Raw genomic sequence first — 16,953 nt, 5'->3', positions numbered from 1 at the left:
TTAAATACAGTATGAAAATGCCAGAAAATTATTCAGATTCCCAAATGAACAAGATTCATCCTGCTGAGCAGACTCACATATTCCAGTGACAAAACAGAAATGTTACCAAAATTAGATGTATTTCATTCAGAATGTCATTTAAATTGCCTGAGATTAAAACAAAAGAAACACACATGTGAAACAATTTAACATTAAACCAAACAATGTAGCAAATTATACTGGGAAGTAAATTATATCAAGTTACTTTATAGAGCTTTTCACAGTTTTTTAATGATAGAAAAAGATTTTAGCTCCATATTTTTTTGGGGGGGAAAGTCAAAAAGTCTTATGACACACATAGTGATGGTACAAAATGTTCCAGCTGCTATATTATGTACTTTCAAAACAAATAAACATATATGGTACAGTAATATCAAACTCTCTTAGACTACTGTTAAACTTGTCAAAGCGATTGCAGCCCTTCTAAAAACTAATTTGTCAGTTTTCTCATAGAGATGAATAGTTAGCTCTGTTGTAACCAGCACTTATATCATAAGTAACCTGAGGTATGGAGCAGTCTGTGAAAAAGTTCGAGAAGGCCAAAGTACACAGTGCGCTATCCTCTATGGGCCCAGACGCAGCCTCAGTGTGGCAGTAGACAGGAGGCTGGGCTGGGCCTGTACGCAGACTCTCCCCAAGTTTCTTAGAAGGTCCAGAGCAGCTATTCCATGGCTCAGAGTAAAGAAGACCACCAACTAAATGGTGAGCGTCATAGGAGGCAGGATCCGGGCCTCCCATCTCCGGCTGTACCCGCACAGGCATGCTTTGATAAAGGTCCTGGTCACTGACCATATTGCTGTAATCAGGTCCCAAGAGCTCAAAGAACTCTGCAGCTTCAGGATTTCCTCTTTCAAAGTCCTTCAGCGTCATCCCAGATGTGGAGCTGACTTTGGAGCAGTTGGCCGGCTCAGTAAAGAAAGAGGGAGGCAGATTGCGATGCCTCAGGGGTGGTTTCTTGGCCTTTTCTCCCCTTATATCCTTCACAGGGCTGAACAGGGCTGCCAAACTCTTGCTCTGTAAGTTGGCATGCACCCCATCACGCTTAGGTAGAGTTTTGCTCTGCAAAGGGCTGGGTTGAGCCAGGGGGGAACCCTGTCTTTTAACTGGGGCATCTGCTACATTTCCTGGTGTAATAATGCCCGTGCACCTTTTGATCTGCTTCTGTAGATACTTCCGGTGATTAACTTTCCTCTTGGATTTCACTGGCTTGTCCAGAGCCAGCTTGATATTGCTGGAGGCTGAGTCTATGAAGCTCAGCAAGTCTCTAGTGGTCTCTTTGTAGTCCTCATCATTTTCTGCCTCACCCAGGAGACTACCATCCAGAGTTTTCTCCACGTCGTATTCCATCACAGAACCAGGAAAACAGAAATTAATGAACTGAGGGTTCATGATTGCAGTCTGAACAGCCATTACTCTGTTAAGCCCAGCGGCTACACCTATGGCATCTGCTGTGATCCCTGAACCAAAAGTTTCTTCAGAGCATGTTGTTTCTCCTTTGACAAACACTTGGTCCTGATGCTGCTCATGAGCTTCCTGTAAACATTCCAGAGTAGGAGTGATGGGCTCTGAGGAAAGCAAGGAGATCTTTCAGGGGGCTGGACTAATGATGTCAGAACATCAAAGAGGAGGGGCAAAGGGACCGCAGGACTTAACTCTTTGCTTGTGCCCGGCCACCTGCATCTAAGAGGGATTTGTCTGAAATTCCCTGCTGAGTTGAGGACAATAAACTCCGTCAGAACTCTCCCCCTCTAGTTTAACTGTTTATGTGTGCTCTGAACCAAAAACGCTTTCATGAAACTGGAGAATATTACTGTAACACTGAGCAAAAAAGCCTTTAAAATCCTGATGAATAGAGTATTTGTGCCAGGCAGAATAATTATACAAACACTAATATCCTGATTTGTTTTACATGACTGTTAAACAAACCATATATGAACCACAAAATCGTAAATACCTCTCAAAACATCCCCCACAACTAATCAGGATAATTATTCATGTGATTCCTGGATTCTTTTCAAAGAATTTAAACCACTACTCAATTGTCATGCCTACTTCTGTATTTCCTGTGTGGGTTACTAAACAAAACTTAACTTGTACAAACCAAACTATTAAATCAAGGCTATACAGTAATGATGAGAAAGGCTTTTTTCTCGGTGGGAAAATCTTTGTGCCCAAACAGATGCCACTATTTGGGGGGATCTTCCCAACTGCTTGCTTGCGTCTTAATCTGCTCATGGCAAAAGTTGATTTCTAGTGCATTCCCAGGCCAGTGGGAATTTCTGCCCTGGCCTGACAACTATTATGGGCTGCCTTTGACATAAAGCCCTACAGGGTCTAAATAGCCTCTATTCTTCGCCCGGCAGTGAAAGGGAGCTTTGTGCCAGAGATTCATTAAATTGCACCTCACAGCCCCTTCGTAAAATGGGTCTCAATAATGAACAGTCGATTTAACTAGAAAAGCTGCCGGAGCTGTTAAATTAAAGGGGAATAAAGTGCAGTTCAGGCTCAGTGTGCCAGAAGAAATGTTGACCTTAAGAAATCCTGCGTATGAAACTTCTGTTGTAATGTATTTACAGGATGTTTCTCAGCCAAAAGTGAATACAATGGCGGATGTGTCCAAGAGCCAGATTGTTATGTTGCCAGCACTTATCCCAATTTTCAGCGGAATTTCAAGTGATTTTTAAGTGATTGGACTGTTACAGTTTAACTATACAATACAAAAAAAGGAAATTACAGTCATATATTTACTATGTTTTTACCAGAGAATGCAGCAGTATATATCTGTCCAACACCAAGATCCCATTAAGCCTTCATTTATTATTCTTATTTGAAGATCAGATACATGCAGCTAAATAATTGAAAGAGGATCTCTCCTCTTACAAAAGTGCATGTTAAGTTGAAGCATTGGCTCATTTAAGGGTTGGAGCCGGAGGGATAAAAAAAAAGTCTAAAGCAGCAAGGGAGTGAGGCCGTTAAAAATTCTTTCTTATGCTAATTCCTAGAGAGAAAGGAGACAGTGAAACTGATAGCACTGATCTAATTATCTCTGGCCCAACACAAGTCTGTGACTGAAAAGGAGTCCAGAAAACTCAAATCTATGAGCAACAAATGGTTACAAAACAACGATTATTTTTCTCCTATACAGCTGGCAATTAAACATTTTTTTGTCTTTTCCTAAAAAAACAAAAAACAAAAAAACATCCATGCAAGTGTTAAAACTATACTTTGAGCATTCAGCTGTACCCGTCATTACATTCAAGCAGTTTCTTGTGAATTCAAAAACTTAAATTTCATTACAGCAATAAGTGTAGGAGGAAAATGGAGTTGTAACCATATCCCAGCATGATTCAGTGAGGAAGGAACACTGAGCACTTAACACCTGCTCGAAGTGATTTTACCCTGTTCTCTTTTCGCGAGGCACAATTTTGGCAAAGTGACATCATCACAGTCATGGCAGCCATATCCCCCTTTTTTTCCAGTCAAGGGGCTTTGGCTTTTGTGCTGGTGGGTCATTCACATCACAGAGCCTGACGCACAGATCCCGGAAACAAGTTTCCATTGTTGCATAAAGGCTGAGAGGGTGAAAGGGGATGGGCTGTGGCAGACTAGCTTGGAAAAAATATATAAAATAAGACCAAAGCTAAGGAAGTTTTAAGTTGTTTCCACTCTCGCATTAAATGTGAGATTAAGCGTTAAATTAAATTGCTGTAATGGCCCAGTGTTTATTTTAGCATTAATTAGAGGTCCAACTATGGATTGCATTTTACAAAAACTCATTATGTTGGGACTTTGGGGGAATTTTAATTTAGAGGAAATCGTTTGTAATCTGCTGTGCATTTTCCCAAAAACCAGCAAGTTGTTAAGTACACAGATCCATATTGTTGAGATATTGTTAAACATTACCGCCACACCCTTATTCAGCAGCACCCAACCCCGAGGGAGCAGGGTGCTGAATGCAACGTGATGTGACACACACAGGCTTAATCTCTTCCTATTAGTGTGTGGTCCCTGTCTGTGCGGGGACATACTCAGAGTTTGGGGTCGAGCGAATACTAATAACACCTTTGATTGATGGCCGGTGTCAGAGACTTAGAAAAGGCTGGCAAAATTAATGACCTCTCAAAGTCCTGAGAAAAGTTTAAGGAGGACATTTAGCGGTGGAGACCCCATCCTCCCCCATGTTTAGCTATGTTTCTTTCTACGGGGGTGTCTGAGATTCAGTCAAGCCTGTGACAAAATGTTGAGAAGTCAGGCTTTGTGTCTCCTGGTAGAAAATCAACCCACATACCAACATGTCCCGCTTTGCTTCACAAAGTCATGTCATGTCAGGAACTATTGCTTAAAAAGAGGAGGGGGGGGGGGGGGGAGAACTGACCAAACTGGCTCAAAGAAAATTAGAAAGCAAGAAAAACATGTTTTCATGGCCAGTTTAATTGTTTTAGTCTTTTTCACTCTTAATATTTTCATGACATTTGCGCCTTTTATCTTGACATTTGAAAGAAGAAAGAAACCGTGAACTTCAAAAGGTTTAGTCTCTGTTGATTCCTGCATCCACTCACTGCCTCACTCTTAACCTTCCATCAACCCCTCTCAACCTCCCTGGCACCCCAGGAGTTGTATTAATAATATTACTAGCAGGGGGGAACAAACCAGAGTCTATGGGCTGCCTTGGCGCTGCAATTTAGAGCTTTAATGGCGGGCAGTGAATGAATGCGTGCCAGAGGGAATCCCACAGGTTGGTCCACAGGGGTGAGGTCAGCAGGCGTAGCTGCAATAACCTCCCACCACTCACTTTATTGGCCTCCTCCGATTTGATTTTTATTAAATCTCAAGCACATGCAATTGTTCCTGCTAGGTGGAAGTAACCTAAAAGCCTCAGTGTGTCACAAAGAGTCAGCTTGAAAGGACAGAATTATAACCATAGGGTATGTAATTAAAAGACAATTAGAAAGAGACAATGTCATTCATATGTTTTTAATCAGTTTCTGTGGAAGACTTGTTATTTTGGGAATGACAGCATATTGAAGAAATGCAATACAAGAATAGAACGTTTAAAAAACGGGGAAGGCACTGTTCTTCTGTGAACAATAAGAAATCAAATTTAACATCACACTCAATGCAGTGGAAAGCTTCTTTTAAAAAAAACAAAACTATATTTGGTGTCAAACTTTTCTCCTGAGACTTATTTAAGTGTTACTTAGCATATTACAATATGCACTCGTGTTGAAAGAACAAACACAGCTGAGCGATAACATTGGCTTGAAGGTGCGTAAATTTGAATTATTAAACTAAATGGCCAAAATGTTAATAAAGAAGTAATAAAGCCCTGAACACTGAGTGAAGCAATATAACAAGAGATTTGAGGCAGATTTTGGCAAACTTGACATGGGACAAAAAAAGTGAAAGATGATGATTCAGTCTTTTGATGCTGATTACATGAGTAAGCAAAGATATTTACACTACACTGAATTGTTACCGATACATTTAACTTGACAAACAGATCTAACTTTTGCAGATAATACCAGTACCTTTCTGTCTTCAAGCATTTGGAAATGTATAGTGTGGCATAAAGAAATGGAGTGTGTCAACTGAGGTCAGAGAGAATCGTTGTTTGATACGCCGGCAGTGATTTATAATTTTGTTATTAAAATCTTGAGTGATTTTTTTATTTCAGATGTCATAATTTAATGATAAAAAAAATGATCTCCTAGATTGATATAAAAAGGGACAAATATAAAGCTATAGGCAATCCTGGATATCATGAATATCCCAGTGAGGTAACATTTTGCAGCTTTTAAAGATGATGGGGGTGACGCAGTGTCTTTTTTGCCTTCTTGATCCACTCCTTGAAATACTTCAGCTCTAACACCCGGGCTGCACGAACTGAAGGAGGGTCATTGTCATTGCTGTAGCGGAGGTCCAAGTGATGAGCTCCGTCAGGGATCATGATGGAAATCAGTGAATTGGATATGTTGTGAGTTACTCCACCGGCCGACCACGGATCAAGTCCTCCATTACTGAAATACAAGACATTTGTGTACCACATATTAGAGTGTTCATATCAAGTATGTAAAGTAAGAAAATAATGTAACTGTTGGTTCTGGTGTAAATACATCAGCATTCACTCACAGCTTGTATTGAGCATGTCAGTGTCACATACAAACATAACCCACCTCAGTGTTAGTAATTAAGATATATATCAGAGTCAGTCCTTTTTCATTCTTCCATCCATCCATTGAAGACTCTCTTACTGCATTCAACAAACCCCCAAAAAATTACTTTCAGCCCCAGTCTGGCATTTTACATGTGATGTTTACCTGAAGATAATGTTGCTGTGAGAGGCGATGTCCTTCCCCCCGAAGACTGTGCCTGCCCAGTCAGGTCGAGGCCGGACACCAAACATGGCGTTACACTCATCAGAGAAGGCCTGGAAGTTCCACTCCCCGGGTTCAAACATGTCATGGACGCCATCTGTGCACATCGGCATCACCATCTCTGTGCAGGCCTGGGGATGAGGGATTGAACATGCATTTATTCTGACAGGTAAAGCTGCCCGGTGACACATCTGTGCAGCAATTTATTCAGCATGACAACCCTGAGCACAGCGCGATCTGTCACCACACCTGGTAAAACCAGCCGAGGAAACCGAGGTTGCCGGTTGCTGTTTGAGATATGTTGAGACAGGAGGAGCTTCCGGTGTAGTTGTAGTAGACCTTCGCTGCTTGGGAGACACCATGCAGCAGCTGATAGTCAGACACGGTGGAATCGAAAGCCAGATTCTTGCACACCACCTTGAAAAGACCAAAAAAAACAAGCAAAACTTAAAATAATAAAAGTAAAAGTATGTGATTGCATTAAAGTTTAGGCAAGTTGTTGAAGGTATTTACAGCACATGCATTTTCTTTTTTTTGAGGAACTCAGGAGGAAAAAAATGTACATATCTTATTCCTTTACATCCAAGTTGTTTACAAGACTTGCTTTCTTGTGGCCCGTGAAGTGTTTTCCACATAAAAAGTGGTGGCGCCTGATTTGCATAGGAAATTCCCTGGAATGAACTTGAATTTATTGCTCTAATCTTGGCACGAGAGGAAAAAAACAATCCATTGACTTAAATCACTTATCTAGATGATTTAAAATTTTAAAGGTTTTCCTCTCATTAGTACTGCTCTGATTAATCACGCTATTAACAGTGTGGATGATAAATATTTGAGCTTCAGCTTTTGTTTGATTTTGCTGCGTGTTGTTATGGTTGCAGCAGCAGAGTTGGCCGTGTCCGTTGTTCGGCAGTCTTTGTGAGAGGCAGAGAAACTGAGCTTTCTTGTTTTGGAGGTTGGAGGGGAGCTGCACTAGTGTGGAGTCTGTTACTAAGGCTTTTGTCTGCAGGCTGGGGAGGAGTTGGTGGTCGATGGACGAGGAGGGCCACAGACATGTCCAACCAAAGATTTATACCGTGAACCCCCCCCCCCCCCCCCCCCCAAAAAAAAAAAAAAACACTGCAATTGCTCCAAAGCATCTTCTCCTTACTTTTCAGATAGGATTAGGCTTATACATTCATCTCTGCCAACAGATTTCCCTCCTCTAAGCCCTCAATACCCCGTTCTCACACTCACTCAGATAATCACATTAGCTTTGTCATTAAAAAAGCTCCTCTTTGCACCCACTGCCTAAACCGCTTAAACCACCCATAGGGGTCGCATACATTAAAGCCAAGGAGCCAAAAAACTCAAAATGACCATTTAGTGTTTATTTTACCCTACAAGAGGGACCTGGATCTATTCAGTGGCTAAATGATAAACAAATAAGAAGAAAAAAAATGTATCACAGTAGTATATATTATGTATGAATGTTTGCTTATGAGACTGCTGCGTGAGGCACTCAGAGGGGTGTCGAAGAACCAAAAAGAGTCGAGGGTCAACAGCAATGCATGGTTTATGCACGTGACATGCCAAGGTGACTGGTAGAATACACTGCGCCCAAGTCAATCAGTCCCTGGAAAAACAGTCGCTGTGCTGTCACAAGCTTTTTAAACACGAAAACAAAGGGAGTTTTGCAACATTGACAATGAAAAAGAGGGTTTTGAAAAATGTTGGATTTTTTATTAACCATATTAAATGATTGGAGTTATTTGCAATCTCGGCAAGCTACAGCCCATTACCTTTTCACATCAAGTGTCTAGTGAAGTATTTGTAACAATCCCATTGAAATGAGAGTGGTGAACCTTTGTTTAATGGTCTCATGAGCTGCACTGGGCAAATGTCCTCCTTCTGTGTCGCCATGTGAGCGTCCCAAGAGGAACACCTCAGAGATCTGACGGAGTGTGCAAATGAAAGGACTATTGGTACGAGAGAAGAAAAGAATGGTGGCTTACTTGTAGCTGTTCATCTAAAGAATACTTAAAATCTAAAAAGAAACTAGGTCCTTATGAATATTAATGAAGTTAATTGACAGCTGTTGTAAACAAAAGCTTGGAAGACCACAACAAACAATCCGCTGAATCTCAGATTCATTTCAATTAAGGACAGGCTGTCAGGCAAAATCAGGCGCTTAACCAAAGACCAAAGAAAGAAAAAAAAAAAGTCAAAGTTGCAATTAAGTAAAAACCTTTTGACAATAAATCAACTGGAATTTTAACTAGACCTCAATTTTTTCCTGTTCAGTCCTTTTTTCTCCCCATACTATAAAGGCAACTACTGTCAAACTTCATTTTCAAACTGTTTTGAATAATTAAAAACTACTACTGCAACTATTTGAATAGTTATTTTAGTAGAGACTGCTTTTACCTGGATTGGCCAGCGAGGCAGTGGCTGGAGAAAGTTAGCCTTGTACGGATAGTCCACCATTGCCAGATTCACCCAAGTCTCTTGGAGCCAGTTCTTGAAGCCGGCAACATCAATTATGTTTTTAAGCGGAGTGCATAAACTGAATTCTTCTGACAGCCACTGAAGACCAGACACTTCAAAAGAGAGCAAAAAAAAAAGATTAAATGTCAATATATAATATTTCTCTCTAGTATGATGGTTTGTTAAATGGTTATTTTGTTGGTATTCAACAACTATACAATACCTCACGATAGCTTTAGCTGTCATTGTTAAATCAAATAACTATTTTTAATTACATTTTTTAAATTTCTACTTTCCAGCTTTCTGCTTTTCCAATTTTAATCATCACAACTTTAATCTCAAGTTTTTTTTCCGGCTGTCAAGTGTGGACAGATGCAACTTAAGTGACAACCACCATCCACCTACGTATTTAAGGCTTCTGGATCTCTGTGTTTGGCTAAAAAAATACTAATATTAAGGATGTTTTCTCTGTATTTCTACTGATAATGACAAGCACCATTATCTCAGTACTTGCTTACTTGTACTGCAATGTGATGGCACTGATCAAGATTGTACCACTGCATTACAGCATGTGAAATATTTAGTTTTTATTGGTCTATGCTAATTGCTAATGGAGTTACGAGGATAAAAAGTGACACTCAGTTTAAGAAAGCTTATTCTTTATGTAAAAGATAGAAAAAAGGTACCAGGGGATCGTATTTGGTCACACTTTCTTATTCAAGTCTGACGGGAGTGCTTCAGAGTGAACGTGTTTGAGGTATGTTATAAATTTTATGGATCCACATATTCTATCTTCCAATCTGTCCTCTGTGGAGAGGCTCCAGACGTTATGCTCGATAGTACTACAAGTTTAATAATAGCTGTCTGGTTTTGGGCTTTAGCTCCAATTCACAAATGCTGATTATGCTGTATGTCCAAACATGTATAAATTATTCATATCCAAGAGTTTTCCTTGTAAAGGAGATGAAACATGGTGAATTAAATGTAATACAGTAAATTGCCTGAGAGATCATTATTCTGAGACAATTTCCTATAATATGACAGATAAGACTAATCAGCCCACACTGGCTACATGACTTACCAGTGGAAGAAACATTGTTAATAGCCTTCCATGACTTTCTGATGTTTGCATCACAATTATAGCCACTTTTGGCAAAGTCCTGTGTTACTATTTTGTAGAAGTCCCCACATGGCACCATACCAGGGAACTGCCATATTGGTGCAGAGGCTGCCAGAGCTCTGAAATACAAGAAGAAAACCATTTAGTACCGTGTTACAAAGTGTTACACAAGCAGCACATCCATCTTGGGTAATCTAAATAACACTTGTGTAACATGTTAGCTAGCAAGGCAGAGTACTGATTATAAAGGCTGTATAGTAGTTGAAGGCTTTCTGACTCAAACACAGAACATGTTTGATCATTCTCAGGTGCTTCTAAGAAAAGGCTAAAAGTAGAACTTCAACGGACATGAGCCTTCCACCCTCTGATCAAAACGCAAACACCGCACATCCATTCATCTGTTTTGATCAAACAAAGCTCTAGTGTTTGATACGGACATTTATTCGCCCACAGGAGATTATGAAAGTAAAACTATAGACCAAAATCCTGAGCTTACACTCCATCCAAGGAAAGCATAATCCATAATATGAGATTTCTTCCTTTTTGTCCTTTGGATATCCGTTGGTGTTTACATATAAGGCTGCAATGTGCTTGTATGTGAATTCTTGGTATTAAAGCTGAATACTGAATTTGAATGTCTTCTTTTCTTTGTCATGTTTTGCTACAATTTGGAGCAGTAAACATGCAAACATGGAAAATGCATCTTTGAGGAAATCCAACTTGCAGGTTCCCACAACTGCACAATTATCTTACCCGACAACGATATTGGGATATTTCATCCTGAACCAAGCGGCGAGCATCCCTCCATAAGAACCTCCGATAGCAATGACGGGGCTGTGCTGAGCTCCAGATACAGTGCTCTTCATGTTCTGAATCAACACTGCAAAATCTGCCAGGGCCTGCTCAGCGGTCAGGTAGTTTAGGTGTTTGGCGTCCTGTAAGCAAAGAAGTTCCATCATTCATGTTTAAAAAATAACACACAAATGTAAAATGAATTGCTGGCACTGAGAGTACTTAACACCATTAAAATTACACTTTCACCTACACTGTAAGAGTCTTGTCCAAATGGCAGGGACTCCCCATAGTAACGATGTTCTGCAAAAACTAGCATGGCGCCCATCTCCTCCACAATGTCCCACATGAAGCCCTGAAGAGAAAACTATGTGTTGAACTAGACTGAAGATTACGTGCAGTGTAAATACAAGATAACAGCTGAGTATTTACAGTGTTGTTGCAGAACCAGGCGATGTCTCCTTCATTGCCAGTGTAGAACAAAATGGGACCTCCCGGCTGATGCCAGTATTTGTCAGCCACAAGGTATCGCTGTTTGAAGGTGCCATCCTCTAGGAATCCAAAATGATCAATCTGCAGGAAATAAAAACAAAAATAAAATGAATGTATAATCTTAAATGTGTTCAGGAAGGTAATATATCGAAGTAGTGTGCTGAAAAGCAAGAAAAAAATTAACCGAGCGAGGATAATATGACTCAATACTGAAACTACTGATTAGCATTCTGATGAGGTAATTTAACATAAAGTTGAAACTGTGACAATCTCCCTTTCAATCTTCACTGCAATCTCACTGTGATATAAAGCAGTCAAGCAAGTCAGAGCCAGTGGGAGAAATGTAAAAATAGTACCTAAAGCTTAGTGAAAAATGACAATCTCTTGGGAATTGATCAAACTTTTTGGCAGAAAACCTTATGTGGCAAAAATGTATTGATGTTAAAATCAGCACATAGCAAAGCTGCAGCTCAGTCCACATAAACTGCTCTAAGGTGGGTGTGATCAGCGGATATCGGGCCCTGTGCCAACTATGGTGTTGCGAGATGACAGTTCTGAGGTTGGATTTTAAGGTAATTAGCCCCAATTTGTATTGGAAAATTTGGAGCCAGTTTAAGGGATGCCACATTAGTTCCACTTTAGATGAGCTCTGAGATATTCTTTTCATCAAACCTCGGGGATTCTGGGGTATCTTCCCCTTTCAACTATATTTCCTGTATTCTTCGTTAAACAAAGGCAGAAAAGAAACCAACAACTTCACAGAGAAGACAACCCCATGAGGCGACTGAGCGCCACAGTGGAGTTGTCCAACCCTTGAAACAGCCCCAACACTTAATACAAAATGTTTTTGTTTTGTTTTTTTTCTTCTCCCCCTCCTCGCTCTCTTCCCTCCTCAGTGGAAACAAAGCGAGCAGCAATTTTATGAGCCAATGACAGCAAAAAGATTCTGGGGCTTCAATGTGTTCATTCAACCCTCGACTCCTTAGCACTTGGCACTGCTTTTAAGTGTGAGGGGACCATGAGACAGTTTAAAGGAAAGTGTCGGCGGTTTGGCAGCGAAATACGTTTCAGTGGGTTTGGTCATCCAAAGTGTAATGTAAAAGTTTTGTGAAAAACGAGTTTGAGCTCTTTTAAATTTTGTGTGATCAGTAACTTTTTATTTATCAGTTTTCAAATTATACACAGAATATTTTATTTTAGGAGTGAAACTCTTCTGTTACTGAAAAGCAAACTTTCTTGCAGTGCAAACAAAAATATTCCTGTGAGAAACTGTGATCTATATGCCAAAACTAAGCAGTTCTATATATAAACTGCTTCACTATAAGGATCCCTGCTGTGAACTGTATCACTTGCACCCACTAAGTATGCAGACTGGTCTCATAACAAATGCACACCCTGATAAGCAGTGCCACCATGTGGTTACTGCAAGCAGTACTTGAGCAGTTTGTATCAATTAAAATGCAAACCACATACAGTACATCTAGTGGACCAGCACTTATACTATTCCACAGAAAAGGAGGTTGCATTTGTTATGTTACAGTCCAGCAAGCGGAGCCCTGAGGGAAACAGCCAAAGCACGAGCTACAGTAAACTGAAGCAATTAATTCAGAGGATGCTAAAGGACACTTCCATTCATTGTCTGGAGGCAAAATGCAGTCGAGAGGATTTCCTCTGGACAACTGCTAGATCACTTGGTGCTCTCTTCCCAGCAGCCTGTCCCACAGAGAGTGTAGAAAAAGTCTGCATGATGGATGATTTGTTTGTGAGAACAGCAGACTTGCTACTAGTCCTGAAAAGTACATCACAGAGATTTTATTTCTTGTATTTGTCAAGGAGAAGTATACAATGTCTTGTTGACTGGCAAAAAAACACACACAACAGACAAGACAATGGGCGTGAGAAGAAAGGAAATGGGCTTTATCTCTGTACTATCTTTGCTGATGAGGCAGGATGCTGTGGGTGGACCAGGTGTGGAGCATTGTGCCCAAATCCAAATACTGTTAAGTGCACTTTATACACTATTAACAGTGTGTAAATATCATTCTTATGGCTACAACTAATGGCTACTTTCATCATTGATTCATCTGTTGATTATTTTCTCTATTAATTGACTGTTGGATGTTTAAAACATCAGAAAACTTTGAAAACGCCCATCACAATTTCCTTGAGCTAAATGTGATATACTCAAACATCCAAAGATCTTGAAGCAGCAAATCCTAAAATGTCCAAATGTGGAAGCAGCAAATGTTTTCCATTTTTTCTTAAGAAATTACTTAAATGATTACTTTCTCTTTACTTTCTTACACACTGGATAGTCTATTCCCATTGTCTACAATCATGGGTTTTGGGAAACACCTATTGAAAAACTGTCCAACATCTGAGTTAGTGGGGAAATGTACCTTGACATGTTCAGCAGAGTTTAAAAATGAAAGGTAGATTGACTACACATGCTATTTGAGTTTAAAATGTGGATATTTCTCTGTAAAATAATAAAAGTAAGCACATATGAGCCACATCAATGAAAATACAAAACAAAGAAAAGTATCTTATAGTTAAATAGAATAGAATAGAATAGTCTTTATTATCATTGTACAACGAAATTGAAAGTAATCCTTATGGTACCATGAGTCAAAAACAAAGAAGGTGCTTATAAAAGAATAAAATAAATGAGTAATTAGTACTAAAACTAACTAAGTAGTAAACTAACTAAAACCCATAATTCACACACACACACACACACACACACACACACACACACACACACACACACACACACACACACACACACACACACACACACACACACACACACACACACACACACACACACACACACACACACACATACACACACACACATTCCACTTGCTGCCATCAATATTGAACGATTCCCCTTAATATTACACTCAAAATTGTTGTTGTAGTTATCACAGGATCAGGTTTTTGGTTTTTGTAGCAGTTTACATATGAGGAGCAGCTGGATGCACCATGGTGACCTAAGTTTCCAAAACTAATTGACTGTTTAGTGTGTTATAGTTGGTACAGATTAACTGACAAAACTATTGAGACTATGATGTGGTAGTAAACAAGGAAGTGGGTAAAATATGACCTTTAGTCATTTTCTAAGTTGTTTGTCTTATGATTAGCAGGAGACGAACCTGCATGACTCTACCTTTCACCACATCCCTGACTACAGGAATAACATTAGTCTTGTGAGTGTATGAGTCAAGTTAACAAGTCACTGAACATGCCGCTGTGTTGTGTACCCTCATCATGCAACCTGAGTCTCCATGAAGAAACAGTAAATGGAAAATATACAAGGCTGAATGAAGATCTCTCAAACACCCCCCTGAGGTAAAGTGTTTCACATTCACTGGGCCCTGGAGACCTTTTTTGGCACAAAACCAAGAGGGATAGTTACAGTTCTGCTGGCACAAACGCAGCCAATTGTGATAGTTTTCCCTTCACTACAGGAAGCCAGAGGGAAACACCTATTGTCTGCAGGCACAACACATGGACGACTTCCACAGAGCTAAGTGCATTGACATTTTTAGAAAGAGCAAGTGGTGCAAAATATTACAGCACAGAAAACAATGATGTCAAGTAATGTGGAGGTAAATACAAAGGCGATGTAACTGTAACAAGGTGGGAATCATCACATGCAAACATCCATCATGTTTTCAGAAAACATCTTTGTAAAGAGTCTGATCAGCATATTATTTTACACTGGTGTCTCCAGTGTTAAATAATATGCTGATCAGCATTTAGCCTAGATGTTTCAGGAAAAATATGGAGATAATTCTTATTTATGTGCATCACTCTAGCAGACTATACTGAAGCCCACATATGCAAACATGTGTTGAAAAAAGTGAAGTGAAAGAGAAAGAAGTTAAGTGATAGAGGAAGAAGAGAAGTGATAGAGGAGGAAGCCATTAAACAACATTGTGAAATATTGTTTTGATAAGCAAGTATGAGATTTAAAAAAAGAAAAAAAAAAGTCATTTGAAACTCACCCTCTGGTCAAAGTAGAGTGTTTTATAGCTGATGGGGGTCCCAGTGGAGGAAGACAACCCACCATGTCTGGTGAAAAGCTGTGATTTGAGGGCGATCACATGTAAACAGCTCAGACACAGCGTCAGGATGCAGATAGCTGCAGCTCTCTCCAAAACTCCTGTCCTGACTCCAGCCTTCATGTCTGCTGCTGTCAAACACCTCTCACAACAAACTGATAGTCAGCTGCATGATAATGAGCTCGCAGTGATCCTTCTCTCTCTCTCTCTCTCTCTCTCTCTCTCTCTCTCTGGCTGTCTCTCTTTCTCTACTGAGAAGACTTGTCCCGTCAAAGAAAGGAAGTGAGTACTCGCCTGTCAGCAAATCCAGAGTGAGACAGTGAGAGCTAAATTTAGCCTCACAGAAGAAGCTGCTGAGCAGGAAGCATCAGGGTCAACGTCCTTTACACATTTTAACAACTTTAATTCAAGTTGTTAGCCGACCTGCAGTCAGCAGGGAGCAGATGGTCCCTACTGTAAATATGGTCGCAATGGTTGATGGGAGATTGAGTTCAATACTTCCACGCTGATGTCAGTTGTCATCTCTACTTTGTTTAACTTTTAGTAGCGTCCTGCAGCTGCCCTCATACGCACTGTTACATGCATATACATCAGGGACACTGCTTCATCTGTCACTGTGGCTTGTGTTGTTGCATTGCTAATAAGTTTTTAATAATCGATGCCAGACACGTTCAGAAAGTTAAAGCGTCTTATCTTTATCTGTGCTCTCCATTAAACATCCATGATGCTCTGCCGGTGGCTAAGTGTGACGTATATTCCGGTGTGCAGAGGATTGTGGGTCATAAAAATTCAATATAGACAAGTGCCAATTAAGTGACAATGGTTGATTAGTGATGGATTGATACATGGTTGATTGATTGGAGACTATATGGCTTATTTCTCCTTTTCTCTCGTTTGTTTCTTCTAATGCAATAAGATGCACAGATTATCAACATGGATTCCTTGTAAATTTCAAAAAAGATTTCATCAAGCTCTCTTTCATTAATTCTCAGATTGCCTCAACTTTTGTGTCTCTTTTTGATCTTAGACAGAGATTGTTATTTTATTCTATTTTATTTTATTTCATTTCACTTTTTTATTTCACTTATTACAATAATATTCTTGTGTCAATTTTGAATTTCCCCTTAAAGAGAATAAAGTTTATCCTCACCCTAACCCTAACCCTTACCTACATTACCCTTAAATCAGAGAGGTCTCTCTATGAACTCAATCTACTGTCTTGATTGATTGATTGATTGACTGACAATGATGGCAAAAGATTCTAGTACATTATCTACATTTTCGTAATGTTTTGTGAATTTTGTATTTATTTATTTTGTTTTGCATTTTACTTATAATTAACACTAACATTATTTAGGTACATTATATTTATGTTTATTTTTGATATTTTACTTTGCATTATCTCTATTATTTTTATCTCTTATAGGTGAAGTTTTAAGACAAGTCCATAGTGGGTTTCTACCTCACCCTCACAAGTGTAATGTGTTATTTTTAATTTACTATTTTCTCTGATTTTTATTTTACGAATGTGCAAATAAACCAATATAAATCAATATAAAACAAAAAAAACAAAAAAACAATGACAGAATATTTTAAACCA

At 39.5% G+C, this 16,953-nt stretch overlaps 2 protein-coding genes across 2 annotated transcripts; both read right to left on the bottom strand.

Moving 5' to 3' along the window:
* Positions 1-486: 486 nt before the first annotated feature.
* Positions 487-1,719, bottom strand: LOC133980919 (protein FAM181B). The gene is given in 3 exon segments (XM_062419786.1): positions 487-1,613; positions 1,616-1,686; positions 1,688-1,719. Coding segments are annotated over 3 exon segments (1,230 nt in total).
* Positions 1,720-5,005: 3,286 nt separating this feature from the next.
* prcp (prolylcarboxypeptidase (angiotensinase C)) lies at positions 5,006-15,788 on the bottom strand. The gene is made up of 9 exons (XM_062419029.1): positions 15,297-15,788; positions 11,224-11,364; positions 11,045-11,146; positions 10,753-10,934; positions 9,961-10,118; positions 8,820-8,992; positions 6,663-6,830; positions 6,357-6,544; positions 5,006-6,056 (listed from the first exon to the last, which is right to left on the bottom strand). The coding sequence occupies exons 1-9, from the start codon at positions 15,474-15,476 to the stop codon at positions 5,834-5,836; spliced, it is 1,515 nt and encodes a 504-aa protein (XP_062275013.1). The 5' UTR covers positions 15,477-15,788; the 3' UTR covers positions 5,006-5,833.
* Positions 15,789-16,953: the final 1,165 nt, after the last annotated feature.

Source organism: Scomber scombrus, chromosome 5, assembly GCF_963691925.1.
Source record: "Scomber scombrus chromosome 5, fScoSco1.1, whole genome shotgun sequence".
Lineage (NCBI taxonomy): Eukaryota > Metazoa > Chordata > Actinopteri > Scombriformes > Scombridae > Scomber > Scomber scombrus.
The sequence above is the reverse complement of the archived record's forward strand: the minus strand, read 5'-3'. Positions and strand labels throughout refer to the sequence as shown.